Here is a 22,625-nt window from a genome sequence, read left to right on the forward strand (position 1 = left end):
TCCTGAGGAAGTGGAGTCTCTGTTGGGCTTTTCTGGCCACGTGTGTTGTACTGACTTTCCAGGTAAGATCTTCACAGAGGTAGACTCCCAGGAATTTAAAGGAGGAGACTCTCTCCACACAGACCCCCCCAATGTAAAGTGGGGCAGGTTCCTCTCTTTTCCTCCTGAACTCTAGCACCATCTCCTTTGTCTTGCCGATGTTCAGGTGCAAGTTGTTCTCTAAACACCATAAGGATAGTTTTTGTACCTCCCCCCTGTACGCTGTTTCAACTCCACCTGTAATGAGACCCACTACGGTGGTATCATCTGCAAACTTAATGATCGCAGTGAATGGGTCGGACGATACACAATCGTATTTGTACAGTGAATACAGGTAGGGGCTAAGCACGCAGCCCTGTGGTGAGCCCGTGCAAAGCTTCAGCTTGTATTGATTTTACTCCCCCCCCCTTTCCTTGTGCTGATCTATGACAATAATAAAGTTTTGATAATGATACTACATTCAGTAAAATTTATTCTCAGGTAAATGATTAAGGAATTGAATGATTAAATGATTGAACTGAATGATTATAAGATTAACTGGTTTGTAGTGTTTTGTTTTGTATGTTAACATGTTATTTATTTTCTATTATTATGAAAAGTATTCATGAAGACAGGGTTATCTTTAAAATCTCAAAGAGAGGCAGTTATGTGTAGGGGTTAAGGCACCAAGCTAGAAACCAGGAGATCTTGAATTCTAATCCCATCTAAGGTTCGAAGATAGCTGCATGATCTTGAGCCACTTGTTCATTCTCAGCCCTAGGAAGCAGGAAACTGCAAGGACTTGTCACCATGAGTCAACACTGACTCAAAGGCACAATGTAGCTACTCTATAAACTTAAATGTTAGTTTTCATATAACTTTTCCATCTCTGCCTTGTTTCTAAAGCAATATGCCTTCTGTATTTTGGTGATGTTTCTTCTCATTGCCTGCAAAATAGGCCATATTCTTCCTTAGTTCCCTGCAATAGATTTCAGTGATTGTAGAGGCTTCAGAAACATGGCTGATAAACAAGGTCTGTATCATTGATTTGTAGCACCTAGAAATCTCAGAAACAGCAGGTGAAATTGCAAAAAGATGGCGAAGAGCTTTCTCTTTAGATGCAGTTCAGTTGTACGTATACTGCCTAAATATATATGATGGACAAATTGAAAATAAATAATGCATTTGGAATATTTTAATCATTCTCATTATTTTGACTAAATTTACAGATAATCTTGTATTTCTTTTTGTATTTCACATCCCCCCAACCCTTTTTTAAAATTACATTTTGTAGTTCTTTTCAGACATAAACATATAGAACAAGCACATAAAGTTGCTGCCAAAGAAAATATATTTGTCTGTAGTCTCTTTATTACTAGAGAAAGCAGGAAAACGTACTCATCTTGTAATTATTTATAACTTTCTCAGTATGACAAACACACAGCAATGAAGCAAATGTTCAGTATGGTGAGTATTTCTTAATGTAATTTATGATAATCTTTTCCCATATAAGAATGTATTGATGATGTCTTTCCCAGGCAGTGGAAGCTCAGATCCGAAGTTTTGGACAGACTCCTTCCCAAGTGCTTATAGAACCACATCCTCCAAGAAGTTCTGCTATGCAGCTGGTAAGTAGGGTCCAGATTTTATACTCTGGTAAAAAGACTATTCTGAATTCAAATACACAAATCTTTTTTTGTTTTAAACGTATAAAATGCAAATATTTTGCATGCATACCGGAACTAATATTTTTATAGTGAAATTTTTTAAAATATATATTCTTCCACTGAAATTATAATCCATTACAATTTATTGGAATTCCACTGGAGTACATTTCATGGCATAAGCTTATTTTCTAAAATACTTTTTAAAATTTATTTTAGGGATCTTATTTAAGTTTAATCAGATGAATATAATATTTTTTAAATAATGATGCTCCATTTTAATTTCAGGGACAACATAATATGATCACAGTTACTAAACTCAGTGTGCATTTTATTCTCTTTTTGTACGTGGGCAGGTGTACAAAATATGGCTTTTACAAAGCTATATGTTCAAAAATATTCGGATGATATTAAAATCTGCTCTTAGTATTTGATATTCCTTTCCACATAGAAATGTAATGTAGAAATAAAAGAGAGAGATATACAGAAATGGAAAGAAATTAATAATGTCTTTTGAAGTAAAAACAAAAATAAAATCAAAAGATAAATTTAATCAATACTGCTATTACCCAAATTTGTTAAAAAGTATGGTATTAAGTTTGTGTAAACATTTTGAAATTAGTGGATGGATTTAGATCACTCATTTAAAGTCAGATAACACTATAGCTATTTGCTTGAAAATCAAGAATTTAATTCAGGCAATTAACAAAATCAGATCACACACATTTGTGCATGTCTATATGTATGTACTGACTGTGTGAGTTTAATATGTATGCAAAAAAGATACAATTTTAGGAGTTCAGACCTCTGCCACAGAGGCAAACATGTGACTGACTATAGCATCTCTGCAAATCTTTTATAAACTATAACTTCAGAGAGGAGTTTTAAAGTTCACATTTTTATTCTATGTGTTTTAAATTTTTTAGGTGTTGAGAATGACAAAAATTTTCATTCCATGCTATGTTAACTTTTTAGATCACCAAATCAAAGTTTTACCACTGTAATGATTGCTTTAATAGCTAAAGGTTACCCTAATTTCTTTGGGTTCTGTGTGGAGAAGACATTAAAGGCACCATGGGCTGTGTTAAGTGCACAGGCCATAATATGCACCAGGTGTAGTAATTAGCAATCACAAGGATGCTGCCTATTTGTCTGGTTTGGCTGCTGTTGCTGTATCCCCTTGTGTTTTCACACCATCAGATAGCTGGATTTAATTGAGGCCACATCAGATGAGGCATTACTGACACCTTTAATTGAATGAGCATCCAGGGAGGATTAACTCATAATATTGATTGGCTTTTAGCCACTTGCTCAAAAGTGTGTCTGGGTAGCTTATTAGTTGTTTTTATTTACACCTTCATGCTAAGATTACAAATAGTAATTCATAGTGCAGCATGTTTTTCTAAGTACTCTTAATGCTGTTTCTTCAAAGGAGGGATATAAAATGACAAATGTATTATTTATTAGTTATCTATAAAAAGATACTAAATGTACATATACAACTAATGATAAATAGGCAAAAACCATTGTCACTGTATTCAAACTCCAAAAATACAATGCCTTTCAAAAAAAATAGTATTTCAGGAATATTCACAAATAATATTAGTAATAAATATATAAATAATAACTATTCAGCAGAGTCTATATTAATACCATGCTCACTAACAATGAGTTCTTTTATTGGCTCAGCTGTTACATATTAGTTATCTCAAACAGTATCAGAAAATATGAGAAAGTATGATTTTGATAATATAACCTGATACCACTTGTGTTAGAATAGGAGCAAATGGCTGTAATTTGCTACTTCCAAAATGTTAAACTTAGTAGTGAGAGTTATAAAGACTGGACCTTGATCATTCTTTTGACATCAGTTATTTTATAGCTTCATCAAATAAGTGTATTTAATCTGATGTAATATTTAAAGGATGTGTATATATGTGCCTCTGCACACCCAAGTTAGTGTTGATTCCTAGCAACTACATGAAGTAGTCCCTGTACTTTTCTTGGCAATATTTTCAGAAGTGGTTTGCCATTGCCTCCTTCCTAGGGCTGAGTGACCCAAGGTCATCCAGTTGGTTTCATGCCTAAGGAAGGAGTAAGTTTTCTGGTTTCTGGCCTGGCACCTTATGTTAAACAATAGACGCTGAAAGAAAATTTTGTGACTCTTCTACAGATGTTAGGGTTCTGATCTGACAGTACATAGCAAAGAAAGTCATCCTCTTAACAAATGAAACTTCTATTATCAAATAGAGTTATGAAGGTAGGATGCAAAATTGCAAAGTGTAAAACATTAAAACAAAAATTGAAAAGTCTGCAGTGCGTTAGGCGAGTGATATTAAATAGGTAGTCTGTATTGGCATGACTGTTTTCCTATTTATACATTGTCATACTGCAGACCTAGTTTGCTCTGTCCTATATGAAAAATTCCTGCTGCCAAGTTGTAGTTCTAGGTCTATGTAGCTCCATAGCCATGAGGTTCTGCTAGAAGAGCTATACTGAATTGTAGCTTTCTAGGAAGAGGAAGGATTAGGAAAAAGTGTCATAGCAACCAAGGAATTGCTAGAAATTTATTTTATTTTATTTATAAAACTTTGACTTAAAATATGATTGTTAATTAGGTTAGATTCAGATTAAGCTAACCTCTTGACATCTATGAGATACTTAAATGAAACATAGTTAGAGATATTATGCTATTGTTGTAAAATTGTTCATCCTTGACTATTAGTTGGAACATAAGAGTTTCATCTTTGTGGTGGAATGTATAATGGACCTTGAGAACATGGAGGGGGCAGTAAGACAGTTAAGGGAAGAAATGGGGTTGGCACATTACAAAAGAGAATCCTGAGTCCAAGAGGGTGGGAAGTGTGAGAAAGAGACTCAGTAACTCTGCCTTAATTACATTAGGTATAAATTGTGTGACAGAATTATTTTGATAGGTTTTTGGGCTTTGTTTATATTACCCTACTAGTAACAATAATATTTCCAGAAATCCAGTGTTTCCTGAACTTGCTAGCCTTATGGAGCTTGGCAATATTATATCCTCTTCTATTTGTAACTTTTCCTGATTCCCCCCACCTCATACTTTATTTCAGGGGTCTCCAAACCTGGCAACCTTAAGACTTGTGGACTTCAACTTCCATAATTCCCCTGCCAGCATGATATCCCTGCTTTATATTATTGATTTTTGTTACCAAAAATGAATCAGCTGTGGAGGAAAAGATGGAAAAGCAGCGGAAAATCTTTTGATTGATTAATAATATTTCCAAATTAAGAACTCTTCATTTGGAAATATTTTCAATACAACATATTAGTTAAATGCAACATATTAGTTAATGACATTGAACTTGGTTTAGTTTATTCTTTAGTTTATTTTTCTTTAAAATTCATATCTGTACTTTTATCTATTTTTTTAAAATCTACATCTATGCTTATTTAAAATCTACTTCTATAGGCTTGTATCATGAATGAAGCAGATACTGAAGGGAAACTTTGAATGAAGCCATGCTATCTGTAATATAACTGAATAGTAGCCCCAAAAATTTGGTTAAAAATTAAATTAATGTGGATTGATTAGTGAAATGATTTCCTAGAAATGTTGTGTGAGACAATGAATAGATGCTGATTCAGCTGAATGTTAGCTACCACACTGCTAGCTTCATCAGAACAGGTCTAAAATGGAATTTGACTTCAGATGTCATATCCTTATTTGGTATCATATAACACTGTTCTGCTCTGAAGAGGCTAGTTATAAGTCTAATGAAAAATCAGCACATATTCAGTTCATCAAAATATAGTAGCTGTAAAAATCTATATTCTACAATTAATTTGAATTAATATTCCTACATGAACTTCAAGGTTTTCAAGCTGTATACAATAATACTTCAAGTTCAATTCAAAAAAGACTCTTCATTTGCTACTTTTTTAAAGAAGCTATGTCTTTTTCCAGGGCAGACATGTGGAGGGCAGACATGTGATCATGTAATAATAATAATAATAATAATAATAATAATAATAATAATAATAATAATAATAATAATAATAATAATAATATAAAAATGCAAAAGGTGGCCTTACTAGGAACTACTTCCATCCTGCAACAATATCTATAATACCATCAAACATCCACATCTGCCTATCTCAGGTCCTTAGTAAGCACTCGATAGGTAGACAAAAATGCCAAATCCAGTCTGAACATCTGGCTGACTGTGCGATGATCAATAATAATAATAATAATTCAAGCAGACAAGCATCTGCAACATAACATCCCAGACTGAACAATTGTCGATAAGAAAGACAAAAAGTCTAGATAGTGGACATGGCAGTGCCTGGAGACAGCAGAATAGATGAGAAAGAATTGGAGAAGATAACAAAATACAAAGACCTACAAATAGAAATAGAAAGACTGTGACAAAGGCAAGCAAGGGTAATACCAATAGTAATAGGCACCTTGGGTGCAGTCCCAAAACAACTAGAGCACCACTTGAACACCATTGGCATTGACAAATTTGCCATTAGTCAATTGCAAAAGGCGGCCTTACTAGCAACTGCTCCCATCCTGCGACAATATCTATAATACCACCAAACATCCACATCTGCCTATCCCAGACCCTTGGTAAGGACTTGATAGGTAGACAAAAATGCCAAACCCAGTCTGAACATCTGGCTGACTGTCCAATGATCAATAGTAATAATAGAGGTCTTCTAGTCTGACCCATTGCTCCTGATCAGGCAGGAAACCCTATACCATTTCAGACAAATGACACAGCTGCTTTAACAAGTTGCAGACAGATATTACGTATATGCTAAATGCTGGGCTTAAAGCCTGCTCCTGGTTCTGAATTTAAAGCATTGCACAGTCCTAGAAGGCATGCACAGCATATATGGATTGCATACTTAATTTGTGTATCCATTTTTAATTTGCTAAGACATTTATAGTTTGATCTTTAATGCTGTTTTACAGTTCTTTGGAGAACAGATTTTCATCTTCATGATTTCCCCCCCCCTTTTTTTATTGGGGCTTTCTTTTCTTCACCTGAATCTGGTGCTTGAGAAGCTTAGCAATTTTAATACACAGACACCTGGAAATAGTTTAATGATGACTTGCTGTAGATGTTGGATTTAGATTTTTGTCTCTGTCAATGTAATTTTTAATGTGAAATCAAAATATTGTTTCCGTAGTCCTGTGAAAAATTATTGCATTAGTATTCACTTGCAGCTGCTGATGGTTCTTGCTTCTTTTAGCGGGGTCTTCACTGTTCCTGCACTTTCTTATCTTTCCAATCTTCTTTGCCTTTCCCTTTTCCCCTCGTGGTTGGGATCTTGTTTTCCCCACTCAACAGTATCTCCTTCTCCAGAGTCCATTGATGTTCACAGACCAAGCACAACAGGATGTCATCATGGTCCTAAAATTTCCATCCAACTCTCCTGTAACACATGTAGTAGCCAACACTCACCCTGGCTTGACAAATCCTGCTGTGATTACTGTCACTGTCAACCGACTGTTTGCTGTGAATAAATGGCACAATCTTCCTGGTGAGTATAGAAATATTGATTACATAATTAGAAGATTGGTGTGTGGTGGTAAGGTGCAAAAAGGCTGTAACTTGGTTTTCCATAGTAGATTGAATCTTAAGAAGTATAAGCATAGTTGCATTAGTGCAATGGAGCTTCCAACCATTTCAGAAATGTCATGCAGTAAGCTATGCAAACTCTGTATAACAATACATTATAAGAATACCAGCCTCATTCTTTGGCATCAAGTCTTACTAAGTACCTGAGCAATATAAGCCATAGGTTTTACAATTTCTAGCAAGATGCTAGTTTCCTATTATTCTTAGTAGAAAATCTGGAAACAAAACTGTAGGCAGAGTTGAAATACTTAATCTTGATTGGTTATTTTCAAAAACCACATTAAAACATCTATAAGCTTTGAATTATCCTTGGTTTGCTGTGTCAGTTTAAATTTTAATGGTGAAAACAAATATATAAAATATATATCATTTTAGGGCTATTACATATGACCCCTGTAATTTTCTAAATGTCCTTTGTCAATCTGCATTTTACATCAAGGTTTTCCATCAGTCTAGGAATAATTGTAATTGAATACAAATGTTCATGTATCAGTTGGTAAATTGGTTGAAAGGCTATTCCTGATAGGTGAACAACTTTACTCCAGATTTATTCTGAACTGTCAGGGAATGGATAATGTCTGCTTGTCAGTTGGCAGGATATTGGAGAAAAACAGCTTATCTTTGTGGTTGCTTTTACATTTAAACCAAATTGTATCAGTAAATAGTAAATACATCCTATATTTCTGTTCTCAATTATTCTCATTTCCCTATTAACCCTTTTGTGCTTCATGAAAACGTCCCTCCTATCAAATCCTTTGTCCACAACTTTTCCTTGCTGCTTTTGACTTTGAAATTCATCAAATTTCTATGAAAAAAACCAATGTCCATTGTTTTATTACTACCAGCTATTTCAATGTCCTTCCTTGTCTCTTGGCTTTTTTATTCTTGTTTAAAATATTGTTTGTTATTTTACTGTATAATTCCTATCCATTTTTTTAAAAAAAAATGAAAAATATTGAAATCATATTTCATTTGACATAGGTAAATAAAACTGTATATACTTCATTCTGCTGATTTAACAATATTTCACTGCTGAGTACAGTACAACATCTATCCTTATAGAGAAAAAAACTTATATTGCTTATTATGATTTTACTGATCACAGACTTCTGAATTCCACATGAATTATGTAATCATTCCAGTAAAGCTGGCTTTATGATAAGCATATGCTTTGCAATATGCCTGTGAAAAGGTGAGATATTGGGCATATGATATTTCTTATGCTAGTTTCCATTATTGCAAAGTTTCATTGATATTTTGAGAAAAATGTTCTGGGAATAATTATTTTGCATTTTAGCTTTAAAAAAATGTTTTGAATACAAAATTTTTTCATACATTTTCATTAAACAAAACTAAAATTACAAATGAGATCTTCCTCAGTTTACACCACTTTTATATCATGATATACCCCTTTGTATTATATTATCTAAAATCACATAATTGTGCTATCCTACTCAAAGTTTTTTGTTGTTGTTCCCTTAAAGAAAGGAGATGAGATCCACGATAGTTAGCAAGTGGCTATCACATTTTGTTTTCAGCATTCTTTACCATTTGTTTTGCTTTTTTGCAATATGAGAAGCTGCCGGTTAACCATCTGCTATAGTTTATGGCCCAAATCTCTGGTGATGGCATACATTGAGAACAGAAATGATGAAATAAATGTATAAGCAAACCTTTAAAAAAACTTGAAATTTTGGCTGGTGGAATTTAATAAATGGGAGGGGACCAATTTTTAAAAAAAACAGTATGACATAATTCTTGATTTATATGATTTTTTGGTGATTTTAATACCTAAAACAGCATTGTTTCTAAGCCTCTTCTCATTCTTTTAGCTCGTCAAGGTGCTGTACAGGACCAGCCATACCAGCTGCCAGTGGAAATCGATCCTCTCATAGGTCTGTCACTTCCTTCTCTCTTTGCGATTCATTAAGCTCTGTATGGTGGCCCTGAAGTGTAGATTACGGTTGTTTTTCACTTGCTGGTTGCTGGGAATGGAATTTTCCTGATAAACCATTTGCATGCAAATTGGAATGCAATGAGCTGTGGCTATGCTGGTATTTCATCAACTCCCCCTCATTGGTTTGCCTAATTTGAACAGTCCTAGGACGTGTGTCAATGAAAATTAATATGAATGCCGTAATAATGTGTGATTGAGAATGCGCATGAAGTCCTGTCAGGATAATATTGGGCCTTTTCATCACTCAGACTTGTTGATGAGCAAGAGCAAGGCACGTTATGATGAATTGGTGCACCAGTAATGCGATGGAGCTCTTTGCTGAGGAAATTTTCATAATAACAGTAGGGTTCTTAACGGCACTGTGTTGTGAAAAATAAAACTCTGGTGCCAGAATTTTATAATTACAGGAGATCAATCCTTTTTTCCACAGGCCTGCTGTTCAGGCTGATGGAATTAATGTGTAATTGCAGAGCAGTTCCTTCCAGAGTTGAAATAAATTGCTCAGTCATTTTGAGGTTAGGATATTAGTACTTTTTTTCCCTAAAGTATGGTTGACTTCGAGATCAGAACCAGGGAAGCAGGAAGATGGTTTCTCAGCTAGATTAAACCTTGTAATACATTTGATTCACAAATATTGTATTATAGTGCTGTTGCTTAAATCACAAAGAAAAAATGCACTAGATTATTTCTGAACCTTTATTTTTAGCATCAATGAATTTCATAAAATATATTCTGTAGTGTATTTATCACAACCCTTGGAAAGCTTCATTAGATATTTATGAGATGAACTATAAACATTTTATATTCAATGTTTAAAGCGTGGGGCTGTTATTCTATTCAGCCCTTATCATGGATGTCTGCAAGATTTATTCTTGGTATGAGCAAAATACAGGATGTAATTTTACTTTGGAAATGTAGTACAATAACACACCTATGCCTTTTTCTTTGATGTTTATTCCACATTAATAATTAGCATGCAACTAATAGATTGGCTTCTGAGATTATCTCCCCTTGACAGAGGGAGGGAATCATGGAATGCAAAATTAGTGTTGTTCATATTAGTACCTATTGAATAAATGGCACTTAAATTAGTACATAAATATGCTAAATCTAAGGGTAGTCTGAAAAAGATACTACACTAAACATATTAAGAATTATGTTGCATATAACTATTGATAACATTTAAGTTATAGCTAGAATTTATATCTGGAAGTAACACTTAAGCAGCTTGTTTTAGGATGTTTTACTTCTATTAATACTGTAAATTACTGCAAATGATCTGAAAGTTGAAAGTTTTAAATGTTTAAATACAGGCTGTCCTCAACTTATGACCGGTCACTTAGTGAATGTTCGAAGTAATGTGGACCCCCACCCCAAACATACCTATGACCCAGTTCTGAAGTTCTGATGGCCAGTGCCCCCTGTGGTCATGTGATCACATTTCAAGCAGCCAGCAGCCAGCCCACATTTACAATCGCTTGCATATATAGTTAAAGCCAAAAACTGAATTCCCCTCCCCTGGGCACAAAATAGCAAAGCACAATTCCCTCCTCCAATTAACAGTCATAAATCACATTCCCCAATTAGCTTGAAGCATGGACTTTCTCCCCAGCTCTCCAGCCCACCAAATATTTATCAACTCTGAGCGCAATAACCTTGGATTCCCACGGCTGAGTTATTATTGTTATGACTAGCTGGACTCTCATCCACATTCCCCCTCCCAGCATCAACTAACTCTAAAAGCAAAAGAGGAAAATGGCTGCATTTCCATCTGTTGTCAAAGCAAGAACATCCGGTGTTAGCAGGGTTGACAACCACAATTTATAATACTTAAATGAAACATAGATGAAACGTTAGCTGATGTTATCCTTTAAATAACTACTATACCCAATTTCCACCTTATATTTATTATATTTATCTATACCGTGTTAACTATATCTTATGATTACTGTATATATGCAATGATGCTGCAGTACATATACCACAGGTTTCCCTCTTCAAATAAAGCTCCTAGTGATCTACAATCTGCATAATGAATTAAATCATTAAGGGTTATATAACTATATACAGGTAGTCCTCAAGGCATAACCCTAATGGACCCTATCCATTAGGGTCATAGATAAAAATTGTCATAAAATGAATTGGACTCATTTTTATGTCATTTTTTTTTACCACGATTGTTAAGCAAATTGATCAAATTGTTAAGTGAAAGAGAAAATCGGGCTTGCTGTTTTCCTTGGGTTGTTAAATGATTTCCACAATTGTTAAGTGAACCAGAGGCTGAAACCAATAAGAAACCATTTCCACAGGAAAAAGAGAAAATTGGCAGAGGAGGAAAAAGGCTCTTACTGTAGTGATGAGTTATCTTAAAGCACTAGAAACATTCACTGGTGACTAAAAGCAGTGCACATCAGCTGCTTTTTAATTAAAAACAAAAACAGGTGATCTCAAAGCACACACAAATTAACACAGTAAGTGGAATGCAAAGGAACTTTTTGCAAGCAATCTCAAAACAATTGCAAATAAACATAGTACAGTAGAATACAAAGGAACTGTACAGTACTGAATATGCTTTCTGTACTAGTATTTCTGCAAACAATTCCAAGGCAAATACATATAAGGACAGTAATGAAAAAAACCTTACCTTTGAAAAGTATTTTAAAAAGTACAGCAACTTGTACTTCTAACGAACAATCCTTACAAATAACACAGTACAATAATAAAAAGAATATTTTAAAGTACTTACAAAGGCAACTACGGCATTCCACGGTACTAACAGCAACGAAAGAAGCAACAAGGGGAGCAAGAAGATATTTACTACTCTAGTCCTCCACATGGCAGCAATGAGGAGAAAAAAGTGCACCAGCTACAAAGTCTCCGGATCTTGATTGGTCATGTGACTAGGGAGAAAACAACAGGCACAGCCATATGGGCCTTGTAACTTGCCCATCATAACTGCAGGCCACTTTTGGGTCCCAAAGGGCAATCACAGGACTAAAAAGGGGTGCTGTTTCAGGAGTGATCAAATCCAGAGCACATGACTACAGAAGTCTCTTGAGGGTTGCAATTTTGAACCCCTGTTGTAAGTACACAGTGGTGAATTTTAACTTCAAACAGCCTATAAACAGCCATTTGTACCTTGAGGACTACCTGTACCTTTTAAACTTAAGCTGTATTAATGTATATTTACTAAAATTGGCCACCTAATGAGAAGGAAGGACTCACTGGAGAAGAGCCTAATGTTGGGAAAGATTGAGGGCAAGAGAAGAAGGGGACGACAGAGAATGAGGTGGCTAGATGGAGTCACTGAAGCAGTAGGTGTGAGCTTAAATGAACTCCAGAAGATGGTAGAGGACAGGAAGGCCTGGAGGAATGTTGTCCATGGGGTTGCGATGGGTCGGACACAACTTCGCAACTAACAACAACTACTAAAATTATAGTCTCTCTAATTTGTTTTGCTAGCTGAACTTGCACTAAAAATGAATTTTATCATATCCCTAGTTTTGAGGGAGATAGAGCCTTATAAGATTTATTTCTTGAAATAATCTGAGCACCTTGTATTAAAATTGGGCAAAAAGAAATGGAAATAAGGCTCCCAAGAATTAGAGGTACAGATTCTTATTGATTTAGGATTGTTCGGCAAGAAACTAAAACATATTTTACAATTGGAGTAAACTATTATTTCTCTCTTGTCTTTTCATTTTCTCCTTTTTAGCTAGCAATACAGGTATGCACAGAAGGCAAATCACAGATCTTCTGGACCAAAGTATTCAAGTCCATTCCCAGTGCTTTGTTATCACTTCAGATAATCGCTATATCCTGGTCTGTGGATTTTGGGATAAAAGTTTTCGGGTGTATTCTACTGATACAGGTGAGTTAATGTAATACATTAATCTTTTTCTGAAACTTTTGAAAATGTTTAATTAAACTGTTATAACATTGTTTTTGCACAATTTTTACAAGCCAGCAACTGACTACAGGTAGTCCTTGTCTTAAATTGGTCACTTAGCAACCATTCAAAGTTCTGAGGATCCCACAAAAGATACTTACTTCCCAGTTCCAAAGTTCCTCTAGCTGGTCCCCACTGCAGTCATGAGACTGCATTTTGGTCACTTGGTAACCAGACCACTTATATAGCCATTTGCAGTATCCCTTACTCACATGACTACGATTTTTGCTGAAAACCAGCGTTTACTTCTATTTCCAGCAAAAGTCACCGTACAGTGGGTTCACTTAATGAGCATAGTACTTGTTTAACAATCATGGTGGTCACTTAATGTCTGCCACAAAAAGTCATAAAATGGGATCGGTCATATGATGACCTGCTTTACAACCATCACAACTTACAACTATAATTGGCAGGCTCAATTACAGTTGAGGATTAGCTATATTAATTAATTTTGTTTTTAACTTTTAAAAAAGAAGGAATATCAAATTTTATACCCTTGCTGTCAAGTATATGAAAAACAATTGATTCTTCCAAAACATCTCTGTAACTTTACTTCTGTGATATTTTACTTCATAGGAAACAAAAATACATCCATCTCTTTCTATCAGCCTATTGTTTTCTGTCTTCAAGACATCAAGTATTGCTTTTTGCTAACATTGTATCACCAGTTGAGATATTGTTTGCCATACAATGGTACCTTTACTCCCTTCTTTTTGCATCATTCTGAAAGTTCATTAGTTCTGCCAAATGGAAAATTTAGGTAGATCCTAGGGAGCATTAAAGGGACGCGGTGGCTCAGTGGGTTAGGATGCTGAACCTGTTGATCAGAAGGTCGGCAGTTTGGCGGGTCGAATCCCGAGTGCCGCGCAACAGAGTGAGCGCCTGTTACTCGTCCCAGCTTCTGCCAACCTAGCAGTTCGAAAGCATGTAAAAATGCAAGTAGAAAAATAGGGACCACTACGGTGGGAAGATAACAGCGTTCCATGCGCCTTTGGCGTCTAGTCATGGCGGCCACATGACCACGGAGACGTCCTCAGACAAGCGCTGGCTCTTCGGCTTTGAAACAGAGATGAGCACCGGCCCCTAGAGTCGGAAACAACTAGCACGCATGTGCGGGGGAACCTTTACCTTTTACCTTTAGGGAGCATTGGATTTGCAGGACAAGAGAAGATTTGACTGGTTGAAGAAGGTCAGGGTTAGTTTTTACCTTGGGTTCCCAAAGCAAACTCTACCTTCAATTTATTTTCCACTTTCTTACCTCTTTAAAATACATAATTGCAGTATATTCCTGATGTTTTTCTTATTGTATTCCATAGTACAAAATATAACAGGAATGTAAGAACACAATGCACAATAGACTAAGTTGAAACTATTGTAATATTATTTAGATTATTATAATGACATGCACCCATTATTATAAAATAAAACAAATCTGTGAAGATCTAATATAGGGATAATACACACAAAAATCTACCACTTCCATGTTCTTTATTATTTTAATTCCTGCTTCCATCCGAACCACAAGAATAACATTTGTAAATAAATATTAAAAATATACATTGTGCTGAATAATACGCACAGTCACTCATGCGCTCGTGACCTCCCGTTTAGACTACTGCAACGCTCTCTACATGGGGCTGCCCTTGAGGACCACTCGGAGGCTTCAGCTGGTGCAGAATGCGGCTGCGCGAGTTGTGATGGGGGTTTCCCGATACTCCCATGTAACACCTCTACTCCGCGAGCTGCATTGGCTTCCAGTTGCCCTCCGGGTGAGATTCAACGTGCTGGTGATGACCTATAAAGTCCTAAATGGCTTGGGTCCGGGATATCTGAGGGAACACCTGTTGCCGGCATCAAGTTCCCTTCATCCAGTGCGCTCCCACAGGGAGGGTCTTCTCAGGGTGCCACCGGTAAGAGATTGCCGGCGGGTAACACCCAGGGATAGGGCCTTCTCAGTGGGGGCGCCTGCCCTTTGGAACCAGCTGCCAGTGGAGCTGAGGACTGCCCCCGACCTCTGTTCATTCCGCCGGGGCCTGAAGACCTGGCTCTTCGAGCTCTCTGGCCCAGGCTGAGGATTAATTTTATTTTAATTGGGGTTTTATTTATGCAGGGACATATATATATTTTTTTAAAATTTGTTTTTAACTTTTGTATCTTGGTTTTTAATTACCCTGTAAACCGCCCTGAGTCCTTCGGGAATAGGACGGTATATAAATGCAATAAAATAAATAAATAAATAAATAAATAAATAAACATAAAACTGCAGTTTCATCTCTAACATAATATAAAAATACTAAAACACAGTATTAAAAGTAAATTAAAATATGATAAATATACTATTTAAAAAGATAAGATTAGAGGGAGGATTGATATTCCATAATGTTCATGTAAAGGAATCGTGCCATAGGGTACCTAGTAGATGTAATAGTAGATGGCCCATGGATTATAGCAGGAAAATACTCCAGAGAGTGGTGTCACTGTGTAAAAGACCAACTCATTTATAAAAAGTAAATGACTCACTCTGCCACTCTTGGAATATGTAGTGATATGTTAATTCAGCAAACATTTTGGTTTCAAGTTGATTAGAGGTTTGTGTATCACATGTTTGTAAACTTCTCCCTGGTCAGTAGCTATTTCATTTGTTTCAACAATATGTGGTCACTTTTCTCTTAGTAAATTTGTCCCAAACTACATCAACTAAAGCTTCTGAGCTAAATACAAGGAAAGGTCTATAGAGAGAAGGTGATAATCCATATCTTGTAATTGCTAGTGTTTAGACTATCCCAGTCCATAAATTGGTATAGTTAGTATACCATACTGTACAAATGGTTTATTTATTTAATAAATAAATGCAATCCTGCATTCTGGAGCTATTCACTCACTAGTTTGTATGGTTGTTGTGCATATCAACCATTGTTGAATCCACATACTGTATCTCAACAATAGGTTTATGCTGGCCCTTTACCTTTCTCAGTTACAAATCCATTCCTATATTTTCCATTTCCTGTATATCTTGGGTATCTGCATTGAAGTCCCACATTCTTTTTTCTTATTGCTGCAGTCATTTGGTCTTTTTAATATTTGCATCTGGCTTCTGCTTTTCTTCCTCAGAACAAGGCTATTAAGTTGCAATGTATGACTCATGACTTGATTCATTATATCACTGGTTTTCTCTCTCTCTCTCTCTCTCTCATACACACACACAAACACACACACACACATATACACATAAAGTAGTTTTTGCATAAAGTAAAAACACAAATTTTGAGTTAAAGAGATAGAAAAGATACAAATGTAAAAATATAAAAAAAGATGTAGATAAGATATAGATGCACATAAGAAGGAAAAAGAAAAATACAATAAAAAATTATTAACTACTAACAGAAGTAATAAATTCATTTATATTTTGCCCCCTCTTTCTACAGTTACATGAAAGTTTCTTGCTTTTCATACTCTTCCCTTTATAATCATGAAATCTATAAATCATAAGTTCATTTTTGTTTCTTTTTTCAGGAAAAAAATCTTAAAGTTTTTTCTTTTTTCACAAAAAGTCTATAAGGACTGATTTCTAAGATACGTGTGTCATTTCACATTATATCTTCATCTTATTATTGTGATGTATTGATCCTGTCACTAGTAGGAATGGCTTTGACTGAAGGCCTTTTTCAGTGATTTTATTATACATGAAACTTGAAACATAATACAACTGTAGTTCCATGCTAGTGCTCTTGTGCTTAGTATGATTCAGATCTGTTCTGGGAATTTAAACAGTTCAAATTACTATGGCTAGTAGCATCTAGAAACAAACAAATGTGTTCCATCTGTTCATTGTTTAACATGTAGTTCTGGAGCTGGTGTTCTGGCCACTACATACTTCTTTTTGCAATCCATTTGGCTCGAGTAGAAACCACTTTAATTCATTCAGTTGCATCCGTAGATTGCATGGCCTATTTGGAGCTCAAAACTGAACTTGTTCTGTTGCTTGTCGTTTTATACTTACTTACTTACTTATTTATTTATTTATTTAAAAGGCATACAGTATATAGCTGCACATCTTATCACATGACTCTGGGTAGCCAGCATCCATTTAAAATCAACAGTAATACAGTACAAATAAATAAAATATTCATTTATTTAATGTGTAAAAGAAATAACAGAGGTCTTTAAGGCCAATAGAATTAGATCTGTTTGATTCTTGAAGGAAATGTTGTTCCATATAACAGACACTACAACATAGAAGGCATACTGGTATTTCCTGAGCTCCATTGATTGACACATCCAGAGCATGACACTAAGCATTCCTGCAAATAACTTGCCTCTGCACCTGCCACTCTGGATCATGAAAACTGTTGCCTCCTTTGTCTAAGCAAACAGTATAGTTGAGAAATAAACTTCTATAAAAGATAACTTAAACTCTTGCATATTTAAAATGTATAATAGAACACTTGTAGAAAGCTAAAGTAAATCATTAATACATAATGGAAAAGCAAAATAATTTTTCATTATATATTTCATTTTACATTTTGTTTTGAGTATTCAAAGAATATTTGGGTGAAAGGCTATAATTACAGTAATTATCAGTCCTGTTCCTAAGTTGTGAAAGGAAGGAAAAATTTACAGGATAAGATTATAAGAATAGTCTATAGCAAGTTGTAAATTATGTATTCTGAGAACAACTAGCATAGCAGAATTTCAATCAACTCTCTGATAATGGTGCATATTATTTTCAGATAGGTTTTTAAAGTCAATACTGCAAAAAGTAGCGCTTTTTTTAAAAAAAAAAGGTATTGTAGCTCTCAAAATATTAATGAGATCTGACTCCAGTATAAGTCATTTTCTATATTTTCTAACAAATATAAAATCAACACTTTAGCATTTTCAAAACAAACTTCAGAAATATTTGTTTCTTTGATTGGCTGACTACAGAGACTAACTTTCTCTGTGGCTTTCTCTGTTTGTCCACACTTCACTGAATAAACTTATTAATTATGCATTAAAAATAAGAAAATAAAAACAAGGAGTCTAGGTACTTCAGATACCATGAACTGAATGGCTGAATATGTATGAATACCTGTTAGGATACCAGAGGAGCATCATGTAATATCTGTCTCAGCAGTAATTATTATCAGCTACTTTATAGGACTGCCATAAACCATGCTCCCCTCATTGTGAATAATATATGAATGGATTTTAAATGGACAAGGTACTTTGTAAATATAATTATTTCTTATCTGAATGATAGAAGAATGAAACAATAAAGGAAATTTACAGTTTTGCCATTATGTGTATTTAAACCTTTGTTTTCAATAATCAGGAGTAGAAATCTAGCAAATAATTTGCGAAGTCCTTTTTTATACTAATTGATTATCCTGTGTAATGGTTGACAATGCTAAACAAATATCAAGGCATATAACAATTGTCAGTTGGCTAAATAAACTAAATGGTGGAAACAGGATTTTTTCTCAGAAGTTAGTTGGACCGACAGTGCCTTGGCTTCCAGAACAACCAGGACCTTTTAATATTCTTTCCAACTCTAGAGAACATTGGAGATTAATTATATAGTGAGGTTGGGAATCAATTCATCCATCAATATGAATCCTACAAGATGTGATCTTACTATGAATGAAAAAATTGTATGTTTCAGGAAAACTAATGCAAGTTGTGTTTGGACATTGGGATGTTGTTACCTGCCTTGGCCGCTCTGAATCTTATATTGGAGGAAACTGTTATATTCTATCAGGGTCTCGTGATGCCACACTGCTGCTATGGTACTGGAATGGTAAAACCAATAGCATTGGTGATAACACAAATGGTAAGGAGATCTTTATTCTGATTTTTATCTATGGCAAATCCTGCATCAAATACTGTTAAAGCTGAGGAATTGATAGACAAGGACAACATTGGAGTCAAATATGCAAGAAACATTTCCCAAGATTACAGGCACCATATTCTTATTCATTAGATGTAATTACTGCAAGTTATTCTACTGAACCTTATTTCCAGAGCAATTTTAATCTGTGATTTCAACCCCTCCCCTCCCCCCCCCAAAAAAATAAAAAAAAATCCCAACATTTGCAGAATCAGAAAAACCATTTCATGCATGTAACCTTTCATGGATCCAGGCATCTGTAATCAAATGCCTGGAAAAGTTTCCTGATATTTGGGTAAATTAATTTGGTTCTCTTTGCATCTTTGAGATTGCAGAGCTGTTTTATGAACAGAGAAATAAAAAGAGTAAATTGGTTCAAATATAATTGTAATCTTTTTAGGTAAAATAGTATGTGCATTGATCTATGTGTATATATGAGAAATATAAGAGCGCTAAGTTCTTTTAAAGGTTTAAAGTTGTTAAATTGATATTTCACGATATACTGAAATCTTCCTAAGTTATGAAGAAGTTTTGTGGACCTATCATATTTGGAATGAAACTAAATTATTTGGGTGGTTAGAAATGAAGAAATGTGTTTACTTTCTGACTTTAATCAGACAAAATGAAAAGATCAAGCAATATGATTATAGTAACTATCAGTAATGATATGTAACAAGTTTTTATTGCTGTTATAAACTGACTTGCTCTTACATATCAGTTGCAATAGCAAGTTTTTGTTTGGTTTTCTTTCATACTGGTTTGTATTTTGGCCTTTTTGTTTGCTTTTTCTTTTTTATACATTATAGTAATAAAATAAAAAAGATAAATTGATTTGAAAAGATGACATAATAATAATAATAATAATAATAATAATAATAATAATAATAATAATAATAATAATAATAATAATAATAATAATAATAATAATACACAAACAATGACATGACAATGTATCAGCAATGGTGCATTGGAATATCCGTAAGAAATACTACTTGCACTTCAAGCAAGAACTGTTAAGACCACAAAAAAGACAAAGTTGTAGAAAATGAAGAAGCTAAAGTGCTTCAAACAGACAAGCATCTGCCACACAACACTCTAGACCAGACATGTCAAACACAAGGCCCGGGGGCCGGATCCGGCCCGCGAAGTGGTTTCATGTGGCCCGCGAAGCCATCCTGGAAACAGTGAGGGAACGGCCCCCACTGCCTTGGCCCTGGCCCAGAGACCCTCCTTCTGCCAGAGACCCTCAGATCTGTCCCACTCCTGCCCAGGCCCCCATAGGCACCCTTGATGCGAACGATGTAGAGCTGGCCACGCCCACCCAGTAGGCCATATGCACTCTAGCCACGCCCACCCAGTAGGCCACACCCACCCTGGCCACACCCACCCGGCCCCTTGAGGGCAACCGCAATGCTGATGCGGCCCTCAATGAAATTGAGTTTGACACCCCTGCTCTAGACTTAACAATTATTTATAAGAAAGACAAAAAAATCTGGATAGTAGACTTTGCAATGCCTGAAGACAGCAAAATAGAAGGAAAGAACTGGAAAAAAATTACAAAATATATAATCCTGGAAATAGAAGAACAACAATTGTGACAAAAAAAAGTAAAGATAGTAGCAATACCAATAGATGCCTTGAATGAAAATTCCAAGGTATTTGCAACAAAGTAAATGATAGGGCTGATAGATTCTTTAAAAATAAAATAATACTTTTACACAAGAAAATTATGTTTCACAAATTACTCTGATCATTTGATAATGTTGAAGTATTAGCATGTATGTTTAGAAAGGTATATAGAGTACTAGTCATATTTCCTTTATGAACTCTTGAACATGCAAATTAGTTGTTTTATTAATCATGATGAATTTAAAAAAAATATTTTCTTGAAAATAATTACAGTTTTGTCAGTTTCGCAGCATCCTTAAAACTAGCATCCAGACCTGTTTTTAAAGGCATTTTTGTTAACTATAACCAAGCATCTTAGAGTGACATCTGCTGGCATATATTTGAACCTCTGAAATGCAATCCTCGGCGTAGTAATACTGTGTGAAAATTTTGTTTCATAATAGTGAAACTAAATCCTTCCCACTGCACTTCAGAAACATCAATTTTTCCAGTTTTGTTTTAACAGTTGTATGTCATTTTGTTAATATGTTCACTTGGGAAATACTTGCTTCCAGAAGGTAACTTGGATTCATTAAGTATAATTAGAAAAGATGAAATTCACTTCAGAGCCAGCTTGATTTTAGATACTTAGTTTTCATCATACAACAATTAAAATGGACTAATCAAACTGCCTTTGAATGAATAGCTAAATATCATGCGGGCTATGGAGTTTCTTTTCTGGGAGTTTAAAATTTCTGATTACAGGATGTATTTATAGTTTTTGTGTCATGTTACACTTTTCTATCATGAATAATTTTAAGGGTTTGCTTTATAACTAGTTACAGAAACATTCAGTGTCATATATACAATATGAACAATGATATGCTTGATTGCTGCTGATTCCCCTATGGATTTTCCTACGCTAGTTAGAATAACAGAATAATAGAGTTGGAAGGGACCTTGGAGGACTTCTAGTCCAACCCCCTGCTCAGGCAGGAAACTCTATACCAGGCATGTCAAACTTGCAATGTCACGTGACATCGCGTGATGCATCAGGACTTTTTCCCCATTGCCAGCAATGGGGGTGGGCGCAGTTTCAGCGTGACGCATCTGGCCCACAGGCCAGCAGTTTGATATGCCTGCTCTATACCATTTCAGACAAATGGTTGTCCAATCTCTTCTTTAAAACTTCCAGCACCCACAACCTTTGGAGGCAAGTCGTTCCACTGATTAATTGTTCTAACTGTCAGTAAATTTCTCCTTAGTTTTAGGTTGTTTCTCTCCTTTATTAGTTTTCACCTATTACTTCTTGTCCTGCCCTCAGGAGCTTTGGAGAATAACCCGACTCCCTTTTTTTGTGGCAACCCCTGAGATATTGGAACACTGCTATCATGTCACCCCTAGTCCTTCTTTTCATTAAACTAGACATATCCAATTCCAGCAACCGTTATGTTTTAGCCTCCAGTCCCCTAATCATCTTTGTTGCTCTTCTCTGCACTCTACAGTCTCAACAGCTTTTTTACATCACGGTGACCAAAACTGGATGCAGTATTCCAAGTGTGATCTTACCAAGGCTCTATAAAGTGGTATTAACACTTCATGTACTGTAATTTTGATTCTATCTCTCTGTTAATGCAGCCTAGGACTAGGCATTGGCTGTTTTGCCAGTTGCAGCACACTGCTGGATCATATTTAAGTGATTGTCATTAGGACTTCAATATCCCTCTCACAGTTAGTACTGTTGAGCCAGGCACCACCTATACTATACCTGTGCATTTGGTTTTTCTTGCCTAAATGTAGAACCTTACTTTTTTCACCATTGAATTTCATTTGTGAAAAAAGTAAGGTTCTACATTTAGTCATTGCATAGGGGTAGTGCTTATCTCCATTTCAAGGCCATCCATTTCTGTGGTTATGTGGCCAGTATGAT

General features: G+C 35.3%; 1 protein-coding gene across 4 annotated transcripts in view; it reads left to right on the forward strand.

Annotated features, from left to right (window-relative positions):
• Positions 1-22,625, forward strand: part of LRBA (LPS responsive beige-like anchor protein) — a 370,944-nt gene that overhangs the window by 331,961 nt on the left and 16,358 nt on the right. For 3 of the 4 annotated variants that reach the window (XM_081332066.1, XM_081332068.1, XM_081332067.1), the window contains 5 exons: positions 1,557-1,646; positions 7,022-7,214; positions 9,145-9,207; positions 12,985-13,140; positions 18,863-19,030. In XM_081332066.1, coding sequence (XP_081188192.1) covers positions 1,557-1,646; positions 7,022-7,214; positions 9,145-9,207; positions 12,985-13,140; positions 18,863-19,030 — 670 coding nt within the window. The remainder of the gene's footprint in view (positions 1-1,556; positions 1,647-7,021; positions 7,215-9,144; positions 9,208-12,984; positions 13,141-18,862; positions 19,031-22,625) is intronic. The other variant, XM_081332069.1, reaches the window with a different exon arrangement.

This window comes from Vipera berus (genome assembly GCF_964194415.1).
Source record: "Vipera berus genome assembly, chromosome: 7".
NCBI lineage: Eukaryota > Metazoa > Chordata > Lepidosauria > Squamata > Viperidae > Vipera > Vipera berus.